The sequence below is a fragment of the Myotis lucifugus genome, unplaced genomic scaffold, assembly GCF_000147115.1.
Source record: "Myotis lucifugus unplaced genomic scaffold, Myoluc2.0 scaffold_119, whole genome shotgun sequence".
Taxonomy (NCBI): Eukaryota; Metazoa; Chordata; class Mammalia; order Chiroptera; family Vespertilionidae; genus Myotis; species Myotis lucifugus.
The window spans coordinates 2459205-2481811 of NW_005871167.1; the positions used below are offsets into that span (position 1 = coordinate 2459205).

At 57.6% G+C, this 22607-nt stretch overlaps 1 protein-coding gene across 1 annotated transcript in view; it reads right to left on the bottom strand.

Annotated features, from left to right (window-relative positions):
* LRP1 (LDL receptor related protein 1) overlaps window positions 1–22607 on the bottom strand; it is a gene marked incomplete at its 3' end in the record, with an annotated part of 54573 nt that overhangs the window by 9612 nt on the left and 22354 nt on the right. Inside the window, 18 exon segments of the mRNA XM_023757941.1 lie at window positions 617–814; window positions 1855–2100; window positions 3248–3448; window positions 3829–4011; window positions 6978–7145; window positions 8664–8744; window positions 9211–9327; window positions 9999–10124; window positions 10254–10394; window positions 12838–12963; window positions 13372–13573; window positions 14318–14540; window positions 15649–15829; window positions 17507–17743; window positions 18775–18918; window positions 19383–19572; window positions 20736–20958; window positions 21057–21219. Coding sequence (XP_023613709.1) covers window positions 617–814; window positions 1855–2100; window positions 3248–3448; window positions 3829–4011; window positions 6978–7145; window positions 8664–8744; window positions 9211–9327; window positions 9999–10124; window positions 10254–10394; window positions 12838–12963; window positions 13372–13573; window positions 14318–14540; window positions 15649–15829; window positions 17507–17743; window positions 18775–18918; window positions 19383–19572; window positions 20736–20958; window positions 21057–21219 — 3150 coding nt within the window.

The window sequence follows — 22607 nt, forward strand, 5'->3', positions numbered from 1 at the left end:
GAGTCTGTGCTCAGATGTCACCTCCTGAGGGGGCCTCCTCTGACTGTCCATTTAAATGTCAGCCCTTCTCCGGCCCCCTTGCCTCATTCCTATTGGCCCCAGCGATGCCCTCCTCTGTCCCTCCACAGTGTGCTCATTGGTTCTCCTCTGTCCCTCCACAGTGCCCTGTCCCTCAGTGCTTACAGCTGCTGCTACTGGCACATGAGCTCCAGCAGGGCCGGCATTTGGACCGGCTTTGGTCACTGCTGCCTCCCAGGGCCCCGTGGGTGTGGCAGGTGCTCAGCATGTGTGTCGACTGGACGAACGAAATCCGTGATGGGTCAGGCCGCCGTGGGACGGAGGCCGAGTTCAGGTACCCCCACCCCTAAATGACGTTTTTGCTTCCAAGCCTGTAATTCTAGGGTCTGGGGAGCCGAGCTGCAGGCCTTTTCAAAGGAAGGCTGATCATTTTGTTAATTATCAGGCTGGCAGCCCTGCCGACGATAATTACGGGGCGTCAGGCACTGAGACCCACAGCAAAATCTAACCAATTAACCAGAGTGTGGGGGCTGGGGGAGCCAAGGGCCTCTGCTGGGGGCCGAGCACCAGGGCCCCTTGGGCGCGGCGAGCCCTTCACCTCCGTTGTCCAGCAGCTTCCCGCGGTAGATCTTGTCCTCCACCACGTCGGTCCAGTAGAGGGCGCTCTGGCTGAGGTGGAAGTCCAGGGCGATGGTGTTGCGCAGGCCAGGCACCAGGACGCTGTAGTCCCCTTTTTGAAGGTCGATGCGCCGGATTTCGTGCCGGTTGGAGAAGATGATGAAGGGCTTGAAGGGGTCTGGAGAGGGGTGCGGTGGGGGTCAGCAAGGGGCTCGCTGCCTCCGTGCCACCCTGTGCAGGGTGTGGATGGAAAAGGGGTCGCCTACTAAACCTGGCAGGCATGGAGGGCCCCACAAACTCAGAGACTGAAAATCGCCACAGGGGGGTCTGAATGCACAAATCCCTACGTGAGACGGACTCACAGCAGGTCGTCACTCCTGGCCTTAGCTTCCTTGGCAAGGTCGTCTACCTGAGTGAGCCTGTGGTCTTCTCGCATCTAAGTTACACACCTTTGGAAGGTCAGAGTATCTTCTCTTGCAGACCCTCAGGGCACAGCCTGGCACCGAGGAGACCACAGAACCTGCCCCCGTTACTTTGTTCCCAGGATGCCACCTCTATGTGCACACATTTTAGTTATTAACCATCCTGGACCCTCCAACGTAGAGTATGTGCCTCTCTACTGTTTTTTAAAATATATTTTATTGATTTTTTACAGAGAGGAAGGGAGAGGGATAGAGAGTTAGAAACATCGATCAGCTGCCTCCTGCACACTCCCTACTGGGGATGTGCCTGCAACCAAGGTACATGCCCTTGACCGGAATCGAACCTAGGACCTCGGCCCGCAGGCCGACGCTCTATCCACTGAGCCAAACTGGTCGGGGCTCCCTTTACTTTTATCTAATCCCAGAGAAGCTTTGTTTTCTCCTGCCCCTTAACGGGCCACCAATGGACTCCGTGTAACCTTCCTCTCCCTTTTATCCTAATGTATAAAACAAACTGCAGAACTGCCATCCTCTGGAGCATGTTCTCCACCTATTGAGATTTTACTTCCCAGCAATTGTCAGTTTGACTCAAGTAAACTAAGAAAATTCTCTACAGGTTTGGACGTTTCTTCTGTCTATAAGGGGAGGCAGGGTGTCTGTTGGCTCTGGGGCTGGGCCTGACAGACACCTTAGCCTCTGGCATTCAGCCGCCCAAGCCCAGCCGCCCACAGCTCAGGGACCTGCCTCAGCCTGCCCAGTGCCCGGCTGCCACCCGCCACCCTCACCCGTGTTTTACCCAGGCTGCGGCAGCTCTCGCCATCTGGCTCCAGCACCCATCCCTCGTAGCAGGAGCACTTCACGCTGAACTTGTTCTGGTCGCACTTCTGGCTGCACTTGAGGTGCTTGGCACAGTAGCTCTGGATCTGACAGGTGTGGCTGTCAGGCCCCAGCTCCATGCCCAGAGGGCACGAGCACACAATGCCTTCCCCGGGTGCCACTGAGCAGTTGTGGCTGCAGCCTCCGTTATTCAGAGAGCACTGGTCTGTGGGGCAGGGATCAGGGGACAGGATCAGGGTCAGGATCCCAGAGGGGGCAGGACCATGGCCCTGCTGGGCCCCAAGTCCCAGGCAGCCCAGGCACGCTGCCCCCTGCCCCTCCCTTCCTCCCCGCATCCTTCTTTTCCATTCCCGTCAACCCTCTGTCCCACTGCTTCCCAGGCTTTCTCAGGACCAGGGTTGGGACCCCAGCACCCACCATCGGGATCCCCCACTTCCCACACCATGTCTGCATCTCTCTGGTCTCTACTTCCTTGCCACTTCTTGAGCCCACGGTGGGGGCCCCAGCTTTTTGCCTCTCTCTGGGAGGATGGGAAACCCATTCCCTTTTCCTCGGTCTCTCCTGATTCAGGGTGAGGTGCAGTATGGAATGTCCCACCCTGGGCCCTGACACGCCCTGGGACCTGCCAGCCCTGACAGATGACCCGGCAGCAGTTCTCAGGGCCTGTCCGGCTGCCTTATCTCCCACTCCTCTCCTTTCGGGAACCCGAGGCTCCGCCTGGAGATAAGGCGGCTCCGCTCCTCACCCCCAAGCCGCACCATGTGCCCCGTCCTGACCCCATTTCTTTTGATCTTGAATGCACACCCTCCTCCCCCCACGTTCCCACTCACCCTGAAAGATCTACCATCTCTGAGAACCCAATTAAATCCCCACCTCCTCTGGGAAGCCTGCCCTGACCACATCAACACTCCAGCCGGTGCCTTCACCTCAAAAGCCAGCTCTGCGGCACGCGTGTGGGTGAGGTCTGTGCCTGCAGCGAGGGGCTGCGCGCACTGTCTCTACTTTAGGAGCTGTGTGACCTCGGACCAGCTACTTAACCTCTCTGTGCCTCCGTGTTCCCATCTGTAAGGTGGAGTGTGTAATCGTATCTGCCTCGCAGGGCTGCTTTATGGATTTAATGCTATAAGCGTGTGATGTGTCGAGCACAGCCTCTTGCGAAGGTGAGTGGTAAATCCACACGGGGTGCTGGGAACTGCTCTGGGCACTGCTCGCCCAGCAGCCAGAGCTGCCCTTTCCGAGTCTCAGACCTCTCCCCGCACAGCCTGCCCTGCTCCACCTGCCCCGGCCCTGGCCGGACTCCTTACCCAGCACCTTCCCCACCCTCTCCTGGGCCTCCCGGGCCTGGGCCTCACCGCAGAGCTCTCCCTCATCGGAGCCGTCTCCACAGTCGTCCTTGCCGTCGCACAGCTTGTCGGGGGGCAGGCAGACTGAGGTGTTGTTGGCACAGGGGTGCGAGGGTGGCCTGCAGGCCAGGGACTCACAGTTCTCCTCATCCGAGTTATCTTCACAGTCACTGTCGCCATCACATACCCATGCTTTGCTGATGCACCGAGCTGAGGGGTGGGTATAACATGAGGGGCCAGGCCTGGGCTTCGGGCTCCCTATGTCCTTCCCAGACCCAGTGGAGTCCTCCAACAGGGTCATGACTGCAATGCCTTGCGGTCCACTAGGAACCCAGAGGCCTTTTCTGTGAAATTCACACAGCGAAGGAGGAGGAATCTGCAGGAGGTGAGGGCTGGGTTCCCGGGGCCCTTAGTGCAGGCTCTGCCCCTTCCCGTCTTCCCCACGCATCAGGCACAGCTCTTTCTGTGCGGGCTTTTGCCTCAATGCCCCCACCTCCACCCCTCACAGTGCGGTGCTATCTCTGCTCTCAGTACGGTTTTCTCCTGTCCACGCTGCCCCATTCCAAGCTCCCTGCAACACTTCTCTTTACCGGAGTCCTTGCAGCCGAACTTGACGTTGGGGTCACAGACGTGGGTCACCCCCTCGCAGCTCTTCTCGTCACTGGAGTCCATGCAGTCAGTGTCCCCGTCACAGCGCCAGCGCAGGGGGATGCACAGCCCATCCAGCCGGCACTGGAACTCATCACTGTGGCAGCCACCAGGCGGCCTTGTAGCTGCAGGGGACGGGGGAGGGCATTGGGTGGGGCAGGGGCTTCAGGTCGGCCATGCCCACCTCTGCCTTCCCAATCCCCCTGGTGCTATGCCCAGCCCGAGGCTATGAGCAGAGACAGAGGTGAACTGCTGACACTCCTGGAAGCACCGATGAGGCAGGCAGGGAGGCTACAATCCCAGACCCGAAGGTCATCTCACCTCCCTCCCTATTTTACACGCGGGAGCTCGACTGGATAAGCAGTTTGCTCGGCCAGAGCTCAGCTGCCCCCGCCTTAGCCTAGCCCCTGTTTCACTCACCCACTCCACAGACACTTAGTGATGGCCTACTGTGTGCCAGGCACTGTTTCAGGTGCCAGCACGAGCAAGACTCCATGACGGGCCTTTTCCCGTCATGGAAGTGAAGCTCTAGGCGGGGAGACACAGACAATGAAACACAACATAGAAACCCAGGATGGAGTTGCAGGTAGGGGTCGAAGCTGTGGACACCAAGCCGGGCCAAGGCTAGCGAGGGATGAGGATGCTGCTTTCGATGGGACAATCGGGGAAGGTCTCTGAGCAGAGGCCTGAACAGCGTGAGGTGTATCCCAGGCAGAGGGAACAGCTAGTGCAAAGTCCGGGATAGGACTACGCAGGGCGTTCTGGACAAATGCCCAGGGCGCAGTTGAGGCTGCACAGCCAGAGCGGAGCAAAGGAGGAGATGGGCGGCAGGAACACAGGTCAGAGAAGTGGGCGGAGCCCTGCAGGCCTCGCAGCAACATTTGGTATTGATTCTAAATGCGTAGGGCGCCAGTGTGGGCTGAGGGCAGGGCTGGGGCATAATCTGTCTCGGGTCCTGCAGGTTATGCTGAGCTGTGACCCCGGGGGCCAGGGAAGGAGCAGGAACAGATGACTGCACCCGCCTGACTGCCACCACCACCGGGGCCGCTTTGCCCACCTGCCCCGAGCGTGGCCAAGGCTCTCCTCTGGTGCCTGGACTTCAGCAGCAGCCCACACGCCGAGTTTCCTTCCTTGGGGCCCCTGAACCGATTTCTAATCAAATCCCCTTCCGGGACCGTCTTCCGAAAGACCTCCTACATCCTATCGCCTTCCAGCTTCGAAATCCTTTGAAGGTCCTCGGCGCCCAACTTTCCTTTGCTGTAACCTGCCCCCTTCAAAACAGCCTCATTCCTCCGTCCCCTACGGTCCGAGGGGCCCCACCCGGCCCCACAGGCCCCTGTGGAAGTGCTCAGTGTCACCTTCTTCGTCCTACCACTGGGTTCTTCAGGCCACCCCACCCCCACCCTGCAGACCCTCAGTCTAATCATTTACCCACAGTCTAATCCCTCATCAGGCCCCGGTTCAAATCCCGCCTCCTGAATGGTCCCAGCCATTTCAGCTCACAACCATAGTTAAGGATTGCTACCCACCATGACACCCCTGTTCCCGTGGGCCAGGCCCCCACCCGTCTCCTCTCATTTCACAGAGGAGGAAGCGGAGGCTTAGAGGAAGCGACTTGCCTGAGCTCGCCCAGCTTGTAAATGAAGCTTTTCCCACCAGGCCACGCACACGCCTCCAGGGACCCTTTCTCTGAACCCCACGGCACTAGCACCTGCTCTCCTCACCCAGCCTTCGTCAGCGATGGCCCTGCAAACCCAGTGACTGTCCCCTGGGCCTGGGGACTCGCCCCTCTTCCCTCTCAGTGCTGGGCCACAGTGCCTGCTCAGCACCGCTCCCACTATGTGCACCTAACTCCGCGAGGCAGAGGTTGTAGGCTGGTGACCCGGGGCCAGATGAGGCCTGTGGGAAGATCTGGGCCTGCGGTGTTTTTTAAACTTTTAAAATCAATTGCTGGCTGTTACCGTTTGACTTGTGTTCCCTAAAGGAGATGCCGAAGTCCTAACTCATAGTACCTGGGCATGTGACCTTATTTGGAAATAGGTCTTTGGAGATGATCAATTTAAGATGAGGTCATTAGGGTGGGCCCTAATCCAATAAAACTGTCCTTCCATAAAGAGGAAATATGGGCACAGAGACAGACACACACCCAGGGAGGATGCCATGTGAAGACGAAGGCACAGATCGGGGTGCAACATGCACAAGCCACAGAACGCCGAGATTGCCAGCACACACCAGAGCTGGGAGCGAGGCCAGGAACAGTCCCCCTCACAGCCCTCAGAGGAGCCAACCCTGCCGACACGTGGGCCTTGAACTCATAACCTTTAGTCATGTCAGATCATAGATTTCTGTTGTTTAAGCCACTCAGTTTGTGGTACTTGACTGTGGCAGCTCCAGGACACTAACATATGTATTGTTAAATGGGTCGATTTCACATAAAAATCTGCATTTCAGTGCAGACTTCCCTTGAAGCCAGGGAGTCCTGGGTCTGCATTCTTCCATAGTAACAAGCAGCCACAGCGAGACACCCACGTCCCTCGAGAGGGTCCGTGCCTTCCCGTAGACTGAGCTCCACCGCCCCTGGCTGGGGCCTGGGGGCCGGCACTGGGGACCCTCACGGAGCCAGCCCCTCCCTGCTCTGGTCCTCACTGCACTCATTCATCCCGACCCCTCTGAGCATCCCTTCAAAGCTACCAGGTCCCAACACCAGCCACGGGCTGAGTGCCTGCTGCGCACGGCCTCCCTGAAGCCCCCCCAGCGACACCGTGATATCGGTGCTATTATTATCCCCACTTTGCAGACGAGCACAGAGGCCGCGAAGTGACTTGCTCAAGGCCACCCAGATAGTTAGCAGAGCTGGCGCTCAAACCCAGAGCCACGCCGCTGCAGAGCCTGCAATCTTAACAGCGTGTGACCCCGAGTCGTCGGCAATCCCCCGCTCCCACTGGACGGGAAACTCCTGCAGGATAAGAGCCACGGCTGGGTTATCTCTGCTCCCAGATGGCAACGCGCGCAGGGGGAGGACAGATGGATGGGTGGACGCTGAGTGACGGCGGTGCACCGTCTGGCCCCGCCCCGCGACTCCGGGTCCTACCCTGATTGGTGCAGTTGGCGTGGGTCTCGTCGCTGTAGTCCCCGCAGTCGTTGTCCCCGTCGCAGGTCCAGTGCTCCGGGATGCAGCGCCCGCTGTTGCATTTGAACTGGGTGCTAGAGCACGAGTGGCTGCAGCCTGCCTCGTCACTGTTGTCCCCACAGTCATTGTCTGGGGGCGGCAAGAAGGGGAGAGGCAGGGAGCGCGTCAGCCAACCGCCTTCTCTGTGACCCCCGGCGGGGCCCCCACTCCCACCCCCCGATTCCCACCTCCCCACCCCAACCCCCCCACGGAGAAAAAAAACAAACAGAAAAGACACAGAAACTGCATAGACTGCAGCATGCACCATGGCCCACATGGGGGGAGGGGGGAGGCGGGGAGGGGCGGCGGGCGGGCTCCAGGAGGGCCCTTCCCTGAGTCTGGGAAGGCTGGGGGAGGGGCACAGGGCATGTTTCTTTCTTTTAGGCAGGGTGTGGGAACAGGGGTCTGTTTGCTTTGGGGGCAAGGCAGGGATTTATCTGGTTTTGGAGGGAGAGAGACGGGAGGAGTGTAGGTGAGGCCTCTGGGCAGGGGGTGGGGGGGCGGGAGGGGTGAGAGCTTAATCAGGCCCTGCCCTGAACTCGGGCATTGCTGGGCACCAGCTCAGAGGGGGCACTGCCTACAGCGGGGAGGGTGGGGGCTACAGGACGCTGGGGAAGATGGGGTTTGGCTACAGGGCAGTGTTCCTGCCTCTCTTCCCCCTGGGTGTGCTTCTCTAGCTCTCTCCTCCTCTCTGTCATCTCCTCTCCTCTGAGAGGTGCCTCTGCCCACTCGGCTTCTCCCTTCCCACTGTTTGCTTTCTCCTTCTGTCGCCTCCCCCCTCTCTCTTCTCCCTTTAGCTTTTCCCCCACATCCTAGGAGCTCTGGGAGGGGGCAGCCTGGGAGTCCTGAGGCCGCCAGAGGCCAGCGGGGGCTCTGGGTGATGGTGCATGTGCTTCTATGCACTGACCGGCAGGCTCAGGACAGGTCTTTTCGTCAGAGCCGTCCCCACAATCCTTCTCTGAAACACAGAAACCGCCAGGGCAACCATTGGCACACGAGACACGGCAAAGGTGAGGGGCAGCATGGCGCTGACCCCGTCCATCCTCTCACACGTCAGCCAGGGCTGGAGCCACTGTGCAACACGTCACAACACCACACAGACACAACCCAAGCCCTGAGACGGCACACACACGACAATCCCCTGGCCCGCGGCTCAGGGCTGACGTCACCTGGTCCATGGCTGACCGCCAGGTGGGCTCCTGAGCCTAGAGCAGGAGCCTGGAGGGTGCACCAAGGACTTCGGGAGATGGGATTTGCAGGGAGAAGGGAGCTGGGCCCTGGGCTCTCATTGCTCTGTCCCTCCGGCCCACTCCTCCCAGCCCTGCTCGCTGACCTCTCCCCGGCCGCCCAGCCTTTGCCGGGGGATAGACAGCTCAGACCCTGCCTGGGGAGGCAGGGGGCAGATGCGATGGGCAGGGTCCCCCCCAGTCCATCTGGGTTCCCCCTCGGCATTTCTGGCTTGCCCTCCGTTTTCCCATCCAATCCAGTGGGGCTTTCGTGAACCGGAGGGAGGCCCTGCTTGGTTCTAAAACCCCCTGGGCCTTACACCCCGGGCCTGGCTTCTAGCTTTCCTGGGAACCAGGGCCGGTGAAGGGAGTTTGCTCTTACCATTGTCACACCGCCAGTTGATGTTGATGCATCTGCCATTGTTGCAGGTAAACTGAGTCAGGGGGAAGCAGGTGGGATAGGCTGTCAGGGAGGAAATGTAGCTGCGTCAGGCACCCCCGATGACACAGCCTCGCAGCACCGGGCACGCAGGTGCAGGTGCTCTTGGAACTAGCAGCCCTTGTGTGGCCAGACCGGAGAGAAGGCTAGGCAGCCATGCCTCAGGCCGAGACCCCGCCCTCCATCCCCACCTCCCTGAGCACCCTGTTTAAAGCTGGTAGCTACCAAGCGTGGCCCTGTGCTGAGCGTTTCTCACGCCTGGTCTCACTGAACCCCACATCAGCACTATGATACCGGGGGTGTTATTATCCCCGCTTTGCAGATGAAATGCACAGAGGCCACCGAGACTAGGTAACTTGCTCACGACCACACAGCACTAACTTGCAGGGTCTTCCAAGCCCCTCCGCCCGGCCCCCCAGCCGGGGGGTGGGGGGGTGTTCTCATGGGTGACCTCCTCCGGGCCAGCCCGGCCTTCCCGCGTCCCTCTTACCGCACGAGGCCGACTCGTCAGAGCGGTCCCCGCAGTCGTCGTCCAGGTCGCACGTCCAGGAGATGGGGATGCAGCGGCCACTGGCGCAGGAGAACTGGTTGGGCGGGCAGGTCCGAGCTGCGGACAGAGGCGTGTGAGTGCTCCTAGTCCTGCCCCCTCTCCTAACTTTCCTTTCCTATTCTGAGTGTCATAGGAAGTCTCCCGAAGGCAGTGGTTCTCAACCTTGGCTGCACATTAGAATCACCTGGGCATCTTTTTAAAATCCTGATTTCTGGGCCTCATCCTCTGGAAATTCTGTTTCTTTATTACTAATGCTGTGGCCCCACCCCACAACAAAGAGACAGAATTTCCGGAGGATGAGGCCCAGAAATCAGGATTTTAAAGAGATTCCCAGGTGATTCTAATGTGCAGCCGAGGTTGAGAACCACTGCTAAGGGCTTCAATGCCATTTCTCCCGGAGAATTCCAAACCACCTCTGCGGCCTCACAGTGGCTGCATCGCCTCATCTCTCGGGGGGCCTCTGGCACCCTCCACGGAGAGGGCCCCCGGCCTCGCTCTTATCTCCCGTCTACAGCTGTGCTCTGTCCCCGCAGGCTCAGTCCTCCCAGCCAGCCTGGTCCTTCAGGGGAAGGGGCAGCACCCCTCTCCTCCTGCCCGGGGCCCCATCCTCTCTGCCCCCACGCCCTGGGTGCTTTTCTTTCTGCTCAGGCCCCTCGGTCTTCCCAAGCCTGGCTCCCCCGCCTCCCTGACTTAGAGGTGCCCAGGGCGGTCCACCCCCGGTTCCACACCTGAGCAGGTGGCGTTGGACTCGTCCTCACTGTTCCCACAGTCGTTGTCCCCGTCACAGAGCCAGCGGTTGGGGATGCACCGGTTGTTCTCGCACTTGAAGCGGTCTGAGGGGCAGGTGTGCTGATCTGGGGAGGGGACAGATCAGAGGTCACTGAGAGGGTGGGGCCCGCTCCCCCGGCAGGCAGAGCCCTCCACTGGCCTCCCTGCAGGCCCACCGCCGCCGAGGAGCGGGGAGGAGCGGGCGGGCGACTCACGGCAGAGGGCCGGCGCCTCGTCACTGTTGTCCAGGCAGTCGTTGTCCCCGTCGCACTTCCAGCGCTCCTGGATGCAGCGGCTGTTGGCACAGGCAAACTCGCCCGGCTGGCACTGGGGTGGGGGCACGTAGGATGGGTTCGCTGTGGGCACCACAGGGGGGTGAGGGGGAAAGTCAGACCCAGATCACGGGTCAGGTGCTAAGGCCCCTGTACTGTGCGTATTTTATTATTTAAAAATAACGCACAGAGTAATTTTACCTCGAGTGCAATTCTTCATGAGCAGGTTATCTGGTGAAAACTGCAACTATCTCAAGCCACAGGTGACACTCACTCTAACACGCCCGCTTACTCTAAGGTGCCCGGCACTTCCCAGTGGCCGGAGGATAAGCAGCTCCCACCCCCTTCGTGCCCCTGAGAGACCACTCCTCCCCCACTGCCACCTTCACCCGCGGCTCCTTGGGAGGTGTTCCTGGGCCTTCAGGGCCCTGCCCTGTCCCTGGCTCTCCCTTCACAAATGCTCACCCACCGCAGGAGCGAAACAGGCCCAGAACTCTGCGGGCTCCGCGGTCGCCCAGCACCCGCCTCACCACCTCTGTCTACCCTGGGCTACTAGGAGGAAAAGCACTGCCTCCTGTGTGTCTGCATCGGTCACCTCCAGACGCCCAAGGCAGCCCGTCCCTGGGCCTTACAGCGCTGTGCATGCCCTTTCTGGCCCATCGGTCATTCCCACTTCAGCCTTCCCATGGGCCCCGTGGCAGCTATTGTCTCTCCCACAGCCCATGGACTACTGAGCCTGGAGGCGTCCACCTTGCTTCTCGATCCTGCTTCCCGACTGTCCTCCCTCTCTTCTCTCTGCAAAATCCACACTGACTTTCCCGTTATCCGACCATCCCACCCCGACTTCTACAGGCCCCAGGCCACGCCCTCTCATCCGTAAGGGTTTTTAGATCCTGGCTCCAGTGTCACTCCTCCCAAAACCACTCTGCTTTAATTCTTGGTGATTTCAAAGTCCGTGGAAAGGATCTTTCCATTACCCTGGCCCCCCAGTTCCTCTCTCTGCCAATGCCAATGCCCTTGCCCTCCATCTGGCCTCAGGCACTCACTCTTTGCTGTGTGCTAAGGCCCCGCTACCCAGTTACACTCTGGGATTCTACGGTCAGGAACTCACTCAGAATATGGCAAAGCATGCAGGTGTGGGAAATAGGAGAGTGGGTGATTAAGAAACGGGACCTGGGTCAGACTTCCTGGGTTCACATTCCTGCTCTAACTTTGGGCCTCAATTTCTTTATCTGTAAATTGGGGATAATGAAAATATCTTTCCCACAGGAATATGTTAAGGAATAAATACGTTACTGCATGGGAAGTGCTTATAACCATGACTAGTGCATAGTCTGTGCTCAATAAATGTTGGCTGTGATTACAACAAAAAACTGGAACTAGTCCGACCAGTGTGGTTCAGTGGTTGAGCATCAACCTATGAACCAGGAGGACACGGTTCGATTCCCGGTCAGGGCACATGTCTGGGTTATGGGCTCGATCCTCTGTGTGGAGCGTGGAGGCAGCCAATCAATGATTCTCTCTCTATCATTGACGTTTCTATCTCTCTCTCCTCCTTTCCTCTCTGAAATCAATAAAATATATATTTAAAAAAAATAAGCAAACAAAACTGGAAACAACCTAAACATCCAACAATAGAGAAATGGTGAAGTAAATTATGGAACTTTTACTAATGAAATCTACTTCAGCCATTACAAATTCTGCTGATGTTTTCATGACATAGTGTCCAGTGACAAAAGCACAGACTAGAACAGGATGTGCAGCGGGAGCCGTCAGGAAAGGTGGAGAGAAACGTTAGGGAGGACGGCTTCCCAAATGGGAACAGTGGTAGCAGGGGGCGCTGGCCTTTGGGGTGACTTGTACTTTCTCCTTCTATTTTCTATCATGTTTACGTATTTATTTTTATAATGAGCACAGACTATTTTTATTTAAAAAGTGAGGCTACTTAAAATAATGCAAGAATAACACAGAAAATGCTGTGACACATGTGAACTCAAAAGGGCAGAAGATATGTTGGTAGGATTTGGGCTTTTTTTTCTCTTTTCTAATTTTTTTTTAATCCTAATGCAAGAATATGTTTTCACTGATTTTTTTTTTTTTTGAGAGAGGGAAACATTGACGTGAAAAAGAAATGTCGATCCATTGCCTCCCATATGCACTCCGACTGGGGACCAAACCCCCAATCTGGGTATGTGCCCTGACCAGGAATTGAATGTGCAACCTTTTTGGTGCATGGGACGATGCTCTAACCAACAGAGCCACCTGGCCAGGGCTCTAGTGCTTAGAACTATTGATATATTACTTTAATGGTGGGGAAAATAAAGATTAGTTTCCCCTAATCTTTGTGGCCTCTCACACTCCTCTCATTTCCCCGCTCCTGGCCCCCAGAGCCTTCTCTCGCCCCACCACTCGGCTCCTGTTGCTCCAACTGGTCCCTCTTTGCCTCCTTCGTCTCTTACTGGACCCCGTGGCCTCCTCCTACTGGGGCCTGTTTCCCTGCCTCCCACCCCAGCTGGGCCCCTCGTACCCATGCAAGTGACACCGTCTGCACCCAACACCTGGTCCTCGGCGCAGGCACACTGGCGACTCCCCGGCGTGGCCAGGCACAGGCTGCTGCAGCCACCGTTGTTCACCCGGCATTTGTTGGTGCCCACTGTGAAGGAGGGTCGTGGGGAGGGGTCAGAGGAGGAGGGGGAGGACAGGGGATGGAAAGGAAATGAGAAGATAGGGGACGAGATGCATTAAAGTGAGGAGATGGAGAGGGAGGAAGCATTGAGAGGACCCCAAGCATGTTGAAGAGCAGGAGACGTAGGCATGGCAGAGAGGGAGACAGGAAAGGAAGGGCAGATGAGGTCAAACAAGCTGCCGGCAGACCCCGTAGCACCCAGGCCTGACGGCATGTGCGTCTCACTCTAAGGGCAAGGGCTGGGGGCCTCTCTTGTTGAGAGCCTCAAAAGTCAGAGCCCAGGATCCCAGGGGGAGTGCCTTCAGCCCGCAGGAGCCTCACCCCCCATCTAGGTCCCACCCCGTCACCAGCCCCAGCCCCAGCCCCAGGGGGTACCTTGCTGCTGCTGAGCATCATACATGCGGATCTCAAAGATGGGGGGCCGCTCGCTACGCAGAAGGGTCACAGTGGGGGGTGCACCTCCTGCACCCCGCTCCAAGCGGTAAACGCTGCCGCTCCGGTACTCAGTCCAGAAGAGGTAGTTGCCGTGGTGACACAGGCCAAAGGCATGATTCAGCTCAGGACCTTCATATACAATCTAGGAACGGAGGGGAGGCTACTAAGGAGCTGGAGACAAACAGGGGGACCGAGGAGGCCCAGAGAGACGACTGGTTTGGACCCTCATTTATCCACATCCTGGGTGTGGGTCTTATTTCCTCCATTAGCCTGGAGCCCCTGAGGCTCATAGCATTGCACAGAGTGAGGTGCCAGACCCTGAGCCCAGCAGGAGACTGATGGCGAGCTCGTCCACACTGTCTTCTCTTGGGCCCATTCATCTCCCTCCACCACCCACGTGCACACCCATACCACACACACACACACACACACACACACACACAGTACTGAGCAGACAGCCAGAATTCAAACTTGCATTTCTTCTCCCAACAAACATTTGCCAGGATTTATTAAAGGCCAACCCACAGTAGGCACTAAGAAATGAAAAAGACACGGGAATCTGGGGTAGAGGAGGAGGTGGCCCTGACAGTGTGCCAGGTGAGGAGGAGCTAGGCAGAAAGAACTGCGTGAGCTACAGCAGAGAGGGCAGCGCCTTCGGGTGTGGTCCAGCCCCCAGACAATAGGCCCAGTCACAGATGTACTTTAACAACAGCACAACACAACACGTAAGACATACAAGCACACAGATGTACACATCCATGGGGACACAGGTAAACACACAGGAAGCCCACAGGCTTAGCCACACATTCACACAGAGCCTCATCCACACATGAAAGTGATCTGGCGACACACATATGAACACCCACACAGAGGCACGCCTGCCCACCTTCCGGTCGGTGCCGTTGAGCAGTATGGTCTCGATGCGGTCATAGAAGGCATCCACCCAGTAGAGGCGCCCGGCTGGGATGTCCAGGCTCAGCCCATTGGGCCACAGCACTGTCTTGGAGGTGACAAAGATGTCGCGGTGTGAGCCGTCCATCCAGGCCCTCTCTAGCCGCCCTCGCCGACTGTCCTTGGGGTCCTCCTCCCAGTCTGTCCAGTACATCCACCTGTGGGCAGCGACGGGTCAGCACCAAGGAGCCACCCCTGCCATTAACAATCCGCGTGTGTTGTCCCAGAGCCCTCACAGAGGTCTTCCTGCTCTGCTCAGCCCTGGCCCACACATTTCATTCACTTATTCCTCCATTCAGCCAATATTTGATGAGTGCCTACTGCAAGCTGGGCACAGTCTAGCACTTGGGGACCCAGAAAAGACCAAGGGCCAAGCTGGTGTGGCTCAGTGGGTTGAGCGGCAACCCATGAACCAAGAGGTCACCAGTTCGATTCCCAGTCAGGGCACATGCCCAGGTTGTGGGCTCAATCCCCAGTGTGAGGAGAGCAGGAGGCAGCCAATCGATGATTCTCTCTCATCATTGATGTTTCTATCTCTCTCTCTCCCCTCCCTTCCTCTCTCTAAAAAAAAAATCAATAAAAATTTTTTTAAGGGAAAAAAGAAAAGACCAAGGTAGCCTGGGCTCCTGCTCTCCTGGAGCCCATATCCCACCCAGGGAGACAGATAAGAAATAAGTCAACCCACAAGATCTCTCGCATCGGAGAGATAAAAGCAAGAACACGAAGCAGGTGACGACATGGGGAGTGACCGCAGCAGGTGAGGAAGGCCTCTCTGAGGAGGTGCCAGGTGAATGCTGCCAGGTGAATGCTGCGAAGGAGCTAGGCCTGCAAGTACCTGGGAATCCCAGGCAGAGGGACTACAAGAGCAGACGCTCCGAGGCAGGAACAGCTGGGGTGTCTCTTTGAGGCACAGACAAGGGGCAGTGAGAACAGAACGTCCAAGGGCAGGAAGTAAGGTGCAGATGAGGTCAAAAGAGCTGCATGCAGACCCCCTAGGACCCCGGCCTGATAAGGAATGTGGTCTCACTCTCAGGGCAGGAGAGCCCGGGAGGGCTCTGGGCTGGGGGTGACAGGATCAGATTTCTCTGTGTGTCTGAGGCATCACTCCCATTGCACTGAAGACGGGGACATCTCCCTTTCAGCTTCCCCTTCTTGCCTAAGCATCCCACCTAGGCTGCCCTCTCCTGTTCCCTCTCCGTCTCATCTGCCACTTCTAAGACCCACAGGGTGCCGGGCCCACCCAACCCAAGGCCGAGGAGGACTCACCCATTGAGTGGGTCCACCACAATGGCCCTGGGGTGTGTCATTTTGCCCTCTATTAAGGTCTTGCGGGTCTGAGCAGCTTTCTCCAGCCTGGCCACGCTGATGGTCTTCTTGGGCCCATCATCCGTCCAGTACAAATTGTCCCCCATCCAGTCCACGGCCACGCCCTCCACATTGTGGATGCCTGCAGGGAGTGAAGGGGACAGCGATGGAAGCTCAAACGGCCTGCCCCTGGCCCTTAGGGTGCACGTACCTTTGAGCAACTTGGCTTGTAGGGAGGGCTGGGAGCCGTGTATGCCCAAGACAGTGGGTGGGACGGGGATGGGAGGATGGAGGAAGGAGCATTTGTTTTTGTGGTTATTTTTTTTTAATATATAATTTTTTATTGATCTATTTTTTATTTTTTTTTATTGAGAGGAAAGGAGAGGGGGAGAGAGAGAAACATCAATGATGAGAGAGCATCATTGATCGGCTGCCCCCTATAGGTCCCCTACTGGGGACTGAGCCCACAACCCAGGCATGTGCCCTGAGGGGATGTGAACCCTGACCTAGTTCATAGGGCGACGCTCAATCACTGAGCCACACCGGCCGGGCACAGAAGATCATCTGTGTTGCCTCGCTGTGTTGAGGCACAGAGCTGTACGTGACAGCCAGCACACCTCCGTGGCGGAGGCCGGCTCTCGGGCGGGGCATGTCTGGGCCTGAGCGAGGGTGGACAGCTTCGGCAATGTGCTCTGGGCACAAGTGTGACGCCACGTCCCAGCCCTAAAACTCCTGAGCTGACAAAATGAATAAATCAGGAAGTGATTTTTCACTTAGCAAAAGGCTTCGTCCTCAGTGCCCTTTAAATAGCAGTTCCCCTGGTACAGGGAACCCCAATCTTTTCGTGATGAGGAATTACTTTTGATTTCTCCAGAGTCTTATGACTGCTGACTGCTGAGGTTCTCTGGCCTGTGGGGAGGGTGGGGAGCAGGGCAGAGGGTGGTCACTGGTGTCAGCTAGTTGCCCAGCCCTACCCTGGGGCCGTGTGCAGCTTGGGAATCCCTCACGCAGGCCGGGAAGTGGCAGGGCTCAGCCCAGACCCATGCAGGCTCAGAAGACAGTGCCCTGGTGACCGGCCCCAGGAGCTCAGAGGGAAGAACTGACTCAGTCCACAAAACCCCATTTCCTGCCCCGGCGGGTTTTCTCCGTAGTTAGAGGGTCGGCCCTCGGACCGAAAGGTCACGGGTTCAATTTCCGGTCAAGGATGCATACCTTGGTTGCAGGCTCCATCCCCGGCCTGGATCAGGGCACGTGTGGGAGGAGGCAGCCAATCGATGTGTCTCTCTCACACCCATGTTTCTCTTTTTTCTCCCCCTCCTCCCTCCCTTCAACTCTCTAAAAACCAATGGGAAAGTATCCTCAGGTGAGGATTTAAACAAACAAACAAGCAAACAATCAAACCACACAATTTTCTCAGAACGTGTGAGCACGCAGCGCTGGGCAGCGCAGACCCTGCCTGTGCACGCGGTGCTGGTGTGCCTGCTCTGATTCAGGGCGCCAGGCCTCCCCGGGCTGTGTGCGACGTGCAGCTCCGGGGCTCGGAGCCAGTGGCTGGGAGACCCTGAGTTTTCCCAAGGGCTGGCAGGGACAGCCCACGCCATCCATCCATCCTCCTGCCTCTTGTCTGCTCAGCCAAGAAGGGGGTCACCCAGGGGTCAGTCTGTCATCCCCTCATCTCCATGCCAACCAGCCCAGCCAGCCAGTCAGCAGAGGGCGGGGGCACCGGGACAGATGTCTAGGCCCCAAAGCGCTTCCCATCCCAGGTGGGCGATGCCCCTGGGGAGTCCTGTCCACACGCCTCCCACCTCCGGGCCCTCACCGTCCTTCAGGATGGTCTCGCGCTCAGTGCCGTCGATCTTCTGGCGGCCGATGAGGTAGCTGGTGGTGTCGGCAAAATAGATGAAGCCGCTCTCAGCATGGAAGTCCAGGGCTCGGGGGTTCATGAGGTTCTCGATGGGGATCATGTGCTCGTCTGGGACCTTGGCCCCCATGTCCATGCCCCGGATGATGCCTGGCCGGCCCTTGCCGTACACAAGGAACAGCTCGTGTTCTGGCTCTAGGGCAGGCACAGACGGAGGCACAAAGTCAGACACACACATGCATGTGCACACACGACCGCCCCCTCCAAGGGGCTGCAGGGCCCCTGCTGTACTGGGTCAGGGGCTGTGGGGGCAGCAGTGGCTCTGGGTCACAGGGACAGACAGACAGACGTAGAAGGCCCAGGGGACACCGCCCTGGAGGTTTTACCTTCCCCAGGAGTGGGAAATGGGGCAAGTGTAGCAAGTAGCATGTTTTTAGTGACGCGTACTGCTCGGTAATGAAAGCAGTGGCCCCAAAGGAGCACCTTCAAACTATGCTGGCATCTGACCACTTTCCACCGCTTCCTCAGCTAAGGTCCTAATCTCAGCCACTTCACTTCTTGCCTGAACGGGCTGCGGCCCTCCTCACCCCAGCAGCCATGTGATGTCACTTCTGCTTGAAAGTTGCCAAGCCCACACGGCCTCAGAGCCCAGGCACCGTGGGTTCCCTCTGCCCTTCCCGCAGGTAGCTCCTCACTCATGGATTGCTCGGCTCAAACTCCACCTCTGCGGAGAAGTCTTTCCTGGCTGCTCTATCTACACCGGAGCCCTCAGGTCATCGCTAACTCTACTCACCATTTATTTTCTTCCTAACACCTACCACCACCTGAAGTTTTATATTTATTTGTCTGTCTCCCCTGCCAGACTGTACGCCCTGGAGGACAGAGATGACATCTACCTGTTCACTGCTGAATTCTTATTTTAGGACAGCGCCAGACACACAGGACATGCTCACTACTTACTTGTGGAAGGAAGGAAGAGAGGGAGGGAAGGAGGGAGGGGGAAAGGGGCCAGTTTACAGTCTTCTATGGAGCTGGAGTGGGATAGTGGGAAAAGGCTTGTTTTCAGATGTGGGTTCAAGTTCTGTGACTGTCCCTTACTAGCGATGGAACTTTGGTCAAACGCCTCCATCTCTTCATCTCAGACAGAAGTGGTAGGGCTGTGGGGAGGCGGGGAAGGACACCCTCCCACCCACCCCAGCAGGCCCGCAGGCCCGCCCTTCACTCACTCTTGCATGACTTCCCATCACTGCCCAGGCTGAAGCCGGAGCGGCAGCGGCAGGTCCGCGCCTTGTGGCTGTTGGCCAGCAGGCAGATGTCGGAGCAGCCACCCGGCTTCCCGTACTGGTCGTTCTCGCAGGCGTGGCTCCTCACTAGAGCGGGGGCGGGGGGGTTGGGGGGTTGGTCAGGACCCTCAGAGCCTCTGTGCCTAGGCCTGCAGAGGCTTCCTGACGTCTGCCCACACTCCCCCCTGCTGTGGTCTTTGTGCCCATGGTCCCGTGTGAGGAGTTAGAAGCCCAGGACTGGAACTCCTCTGTCCCACCACATCCCAGCCACTCAAGTGGGGGCCGCTGTGGCCAGGGGGAGTCCCACGGCTGCCCATGCCAGCGGCTTCTCCTCTAGACCAACCAGGGGAGGGACGGGAGGAGCACTCTGTGTCCTTGGCAGAAGGGGAGGGGGCCCCCTGGGGGTGGGATCTGGATGCCGAGGGGCAGGAAGGGGCTGTCAGAGGGATGAGTGGCCAGGGGTGTCGTATGGTAGGAGAAGCAGTCATGACACGAGAGAATCGGGGGTTCCCACAGGGGGGCCCCTGGAAGGGCTGGGGAGCTCTGCTCACCTCGGGGCTGACGCCGCTGGTGGTAGATGTGGAGGGCGCCCCCCTTGTCCACTCGGGTGACGACCTGGTAGTCAGTGCTGTTGAAGCGGTTCACGCGGATCACGCTGGTCTTCTGCTGGGCGTTGGCATTGTCCGAGTTGGTGGCGTAGAGGTAATTCTCAAACACGGTCAGGCCGTACAGGTGCTCAATCTGAGAGGGGCAGGCAGCATGGTGAGCACAAGAGAAAGAACTCCTCCCTGTCTCGGAGAGCCCCTCAGCTTCCCATCCAGACGCCATTATCTGTGCTCCTAACGCCATTCCACCGCCGCCTAACGCTACGCTTCCTCCCCCTCTGGCTGGGCTACCCCGTTGTTGAGCTCTTCGCGTGTCAAAACCCCACTCATCCTTCACAGAGCGTCTCTTCCAAGAGCTTCCGGAACCAGGGATGCTCTCTCCTTCCGCACTCCATTTCTCTAGGGTTTTTTCTGCACTGCCTGGTGGTTTGTGGACTTAGCCCACCCAGTCTGCTCAGATCCCTTGAGGGCAGAAACCACATCCCCCGCAGAGCCAGGCCTACAGTGGATGATGGCATGATTCCGATGAAATCGGAGTTGGGACCTAAACTCTGTCCACAGAGAACATTCTTAACCCAACTCCAGCGCCCCGCGAGGGGAGGGTCGAGAGGACAGACTGGCCTGCTGCCCATAACTTATCTATTATCTAAGGCAGTGATGGAGAACCTTTTGAGCTCGGGGTGTCAGCATTTTGAAAAACCCTAACTTAACTCTGGTGCCGTGTCACATATAGAAATTTTTTTATATTTGCAACCATAGTAAAACAAAGACTTATATTTTTGATATTTATTTTATATACTTAAATGCCATTTAACAAAGAAAAATCAACCAAAAAAATGAGTTCGCGTGTCACCTTTGACACACGTGTCATAGGTTCACCATCACTGATCTAAGGTAAACAACTGTCCCAGTTTGTCATGGGACTTTCAGGACTAACACCAGGAAAGTCCTGGGCAAACCGAGATGGCTGTCACCCTAATCATCCCAGAATGGAGTGCCATCTGCCCTGGCAGCGCTTCTAGACGAGGTCCGAGGGCTATTTCCTGTGACCTCAGGCAAATCCCTTAACCTCTGGAGCCCTGCTATTCCCATCTGCCGAAAATGAACTGCACCTATCTGCTCATCCGCCTCCCAGGGGTCACTGTAAGGATCAAATCGGAAAAAGGAAGCCAAAGGTATCTCTAAAACGACTGTTCCCATCGGGGTGGAAGCCATGTCCTGTCCTTTCCCCAAAGTGCTCATGACCACCCCGGCCCCCCAGGGGGCCCCCCCGGGTCCCCTGCGAAGGCTCCCCCTCACCAGGATGCCCTGGATGATGGTCTGCCGGCCCTTGCCCTCGTAGTCCACCACCTCGATGTAGTCCAGGTAGGCGTCGGCCCAGTAGACGAGGCGGCTGACCAGGTCCAGCGTGATGCCATGAGGAAACACAATCTTGCTATCGACCAGCTTGGTGCGGTTCTGCCCATCCATGTCGCAGCGCTCCACCTTTGGGATCTGCCCGTAGTCGGTGAAAAACACTTTCCTGTGGGCAGATGGCACATTACAAGAGTTCTGGACGCCGGGTACCCACCCTTCCACCGTAGCTTCTGCCTCCCCCTTTCCAGGGCAGAGCCCTCGTACCCCATGGTAGGGTCCAGTGCGATGCCCTTGGGGTTATAGAGCTCCAGGTCCAGCAAGGTGACACACGTGTCGCCATTTCGGTTGCAGACGAAGATCCTATCGTCGATGTCATCCACAAAGTAGAAGTTGCCCGTCAGCCAGTCAATGGCCATCTGCTCTACGTCTGGAGAGTGCGAATGAAGGAGCGATGGGGGAGGTGCTCCCGTAGACATGCCCACCCTGGGCTCCTGCAGAGCCCACTCCCCCTGGGCGCTCCCCTCCACCACCCAGGCCACGGCCGGCTCTGCTCCCTGAGCGCCTATGGGAGTTACCAGAAGCCGTACATTTTGCCTTGAGATCTTTGCCATCTTCCCACCTTTCGGGTCTCTCCCAGGAGAAGTCTCAAAGTACCTTCCCACACAGCCCCACTCCCCATGCCGAGGCAGGGCAGGCACACAGGGGGCACGGGGTACAAGCTTCCCGAACTCCAGCTCCTCTTGGAGTCCCCAAAGATGGTGAGGACAGGTTCACTAGCTCATTTTAGATTGTTTTTTTTAAAAAAATCTGCTTTTATTTGAGATAAGAGCACTCAGGCTAATTAAAACATCACGCAATGTTTGGCCACTCACACAATTCTTTATTTTTAGCTGGACTTTCACATATGGTAAGCCAAGTTACCCCATGCTAGCCAGAGCACTGACTGGAAGCTGTTACATGTTGCATGACTCTTAAAAAATGGAAAAGCAAGCACTTGTCAATAAATCCAATCTGAGAGAAAAGAACGCCAAAACATGGGGCCCAGATGGATGGAAACGGGAAGGCCCCTGGTGGCCGAAGGCTGGATCCAGTGACGGAGGCCACACTTCCTCATTCACCCCCATTCCTGTTCCTTCAGTGTTCCTATTGCTCAATGTCCTTATGTTAGGGAGGGCTGGAGGGGAGAGCATAGGACTCTGAAGGCAAACTGAGGCATGAGGGGCAGCTCCAGAAGGCTGGGTGTGGGGGAGCAGGAGGGGGACGAGAGCCACACTCAGTCCACAGCCATGGGTCTGGAGAAGGTGCGAGAGGCCAAAAAGCTAAAGAGAGTAGGGGTGGGATGAGGGCAGCGGGAAATCTAGGAGGCGGCAAGTCTGAGGACAGGGACCCCGGCTGACCTCCTCTGGGCCCCTCTTCTCCTGGACCCACTGGCCACCCACTGTCTTCTCCAACTACCACCCTCAGAAGTGATGCCTCTTGCAAACTGGAGAATTCCAAGACAGTGACTCCCTGGGACCCCTGCCTTGCACTCCACCTCCACCAATTTCCCCAACAGGGAAAGAAATCTCGGATGACCTGTCTTTGGCCGATCGCACCCCCTTTACTCACACTCGACCCAGTGGGACTCATTCTGCCCCACGCAGCTATAGGTGTGATGACTGGGAATCCAGCTCAGCCCCTCCTGATCCTTCCCCTCCCGACAGGGGCTCAGGGTCTGTTTCCCAACAGTGGGTGGGGGTGGGGGGCAAAGGGAACAGGAACATGGTTCCCAAGGAACTTGGCTGGGCCCTGCCACTGACTCACGGTCACAGGACT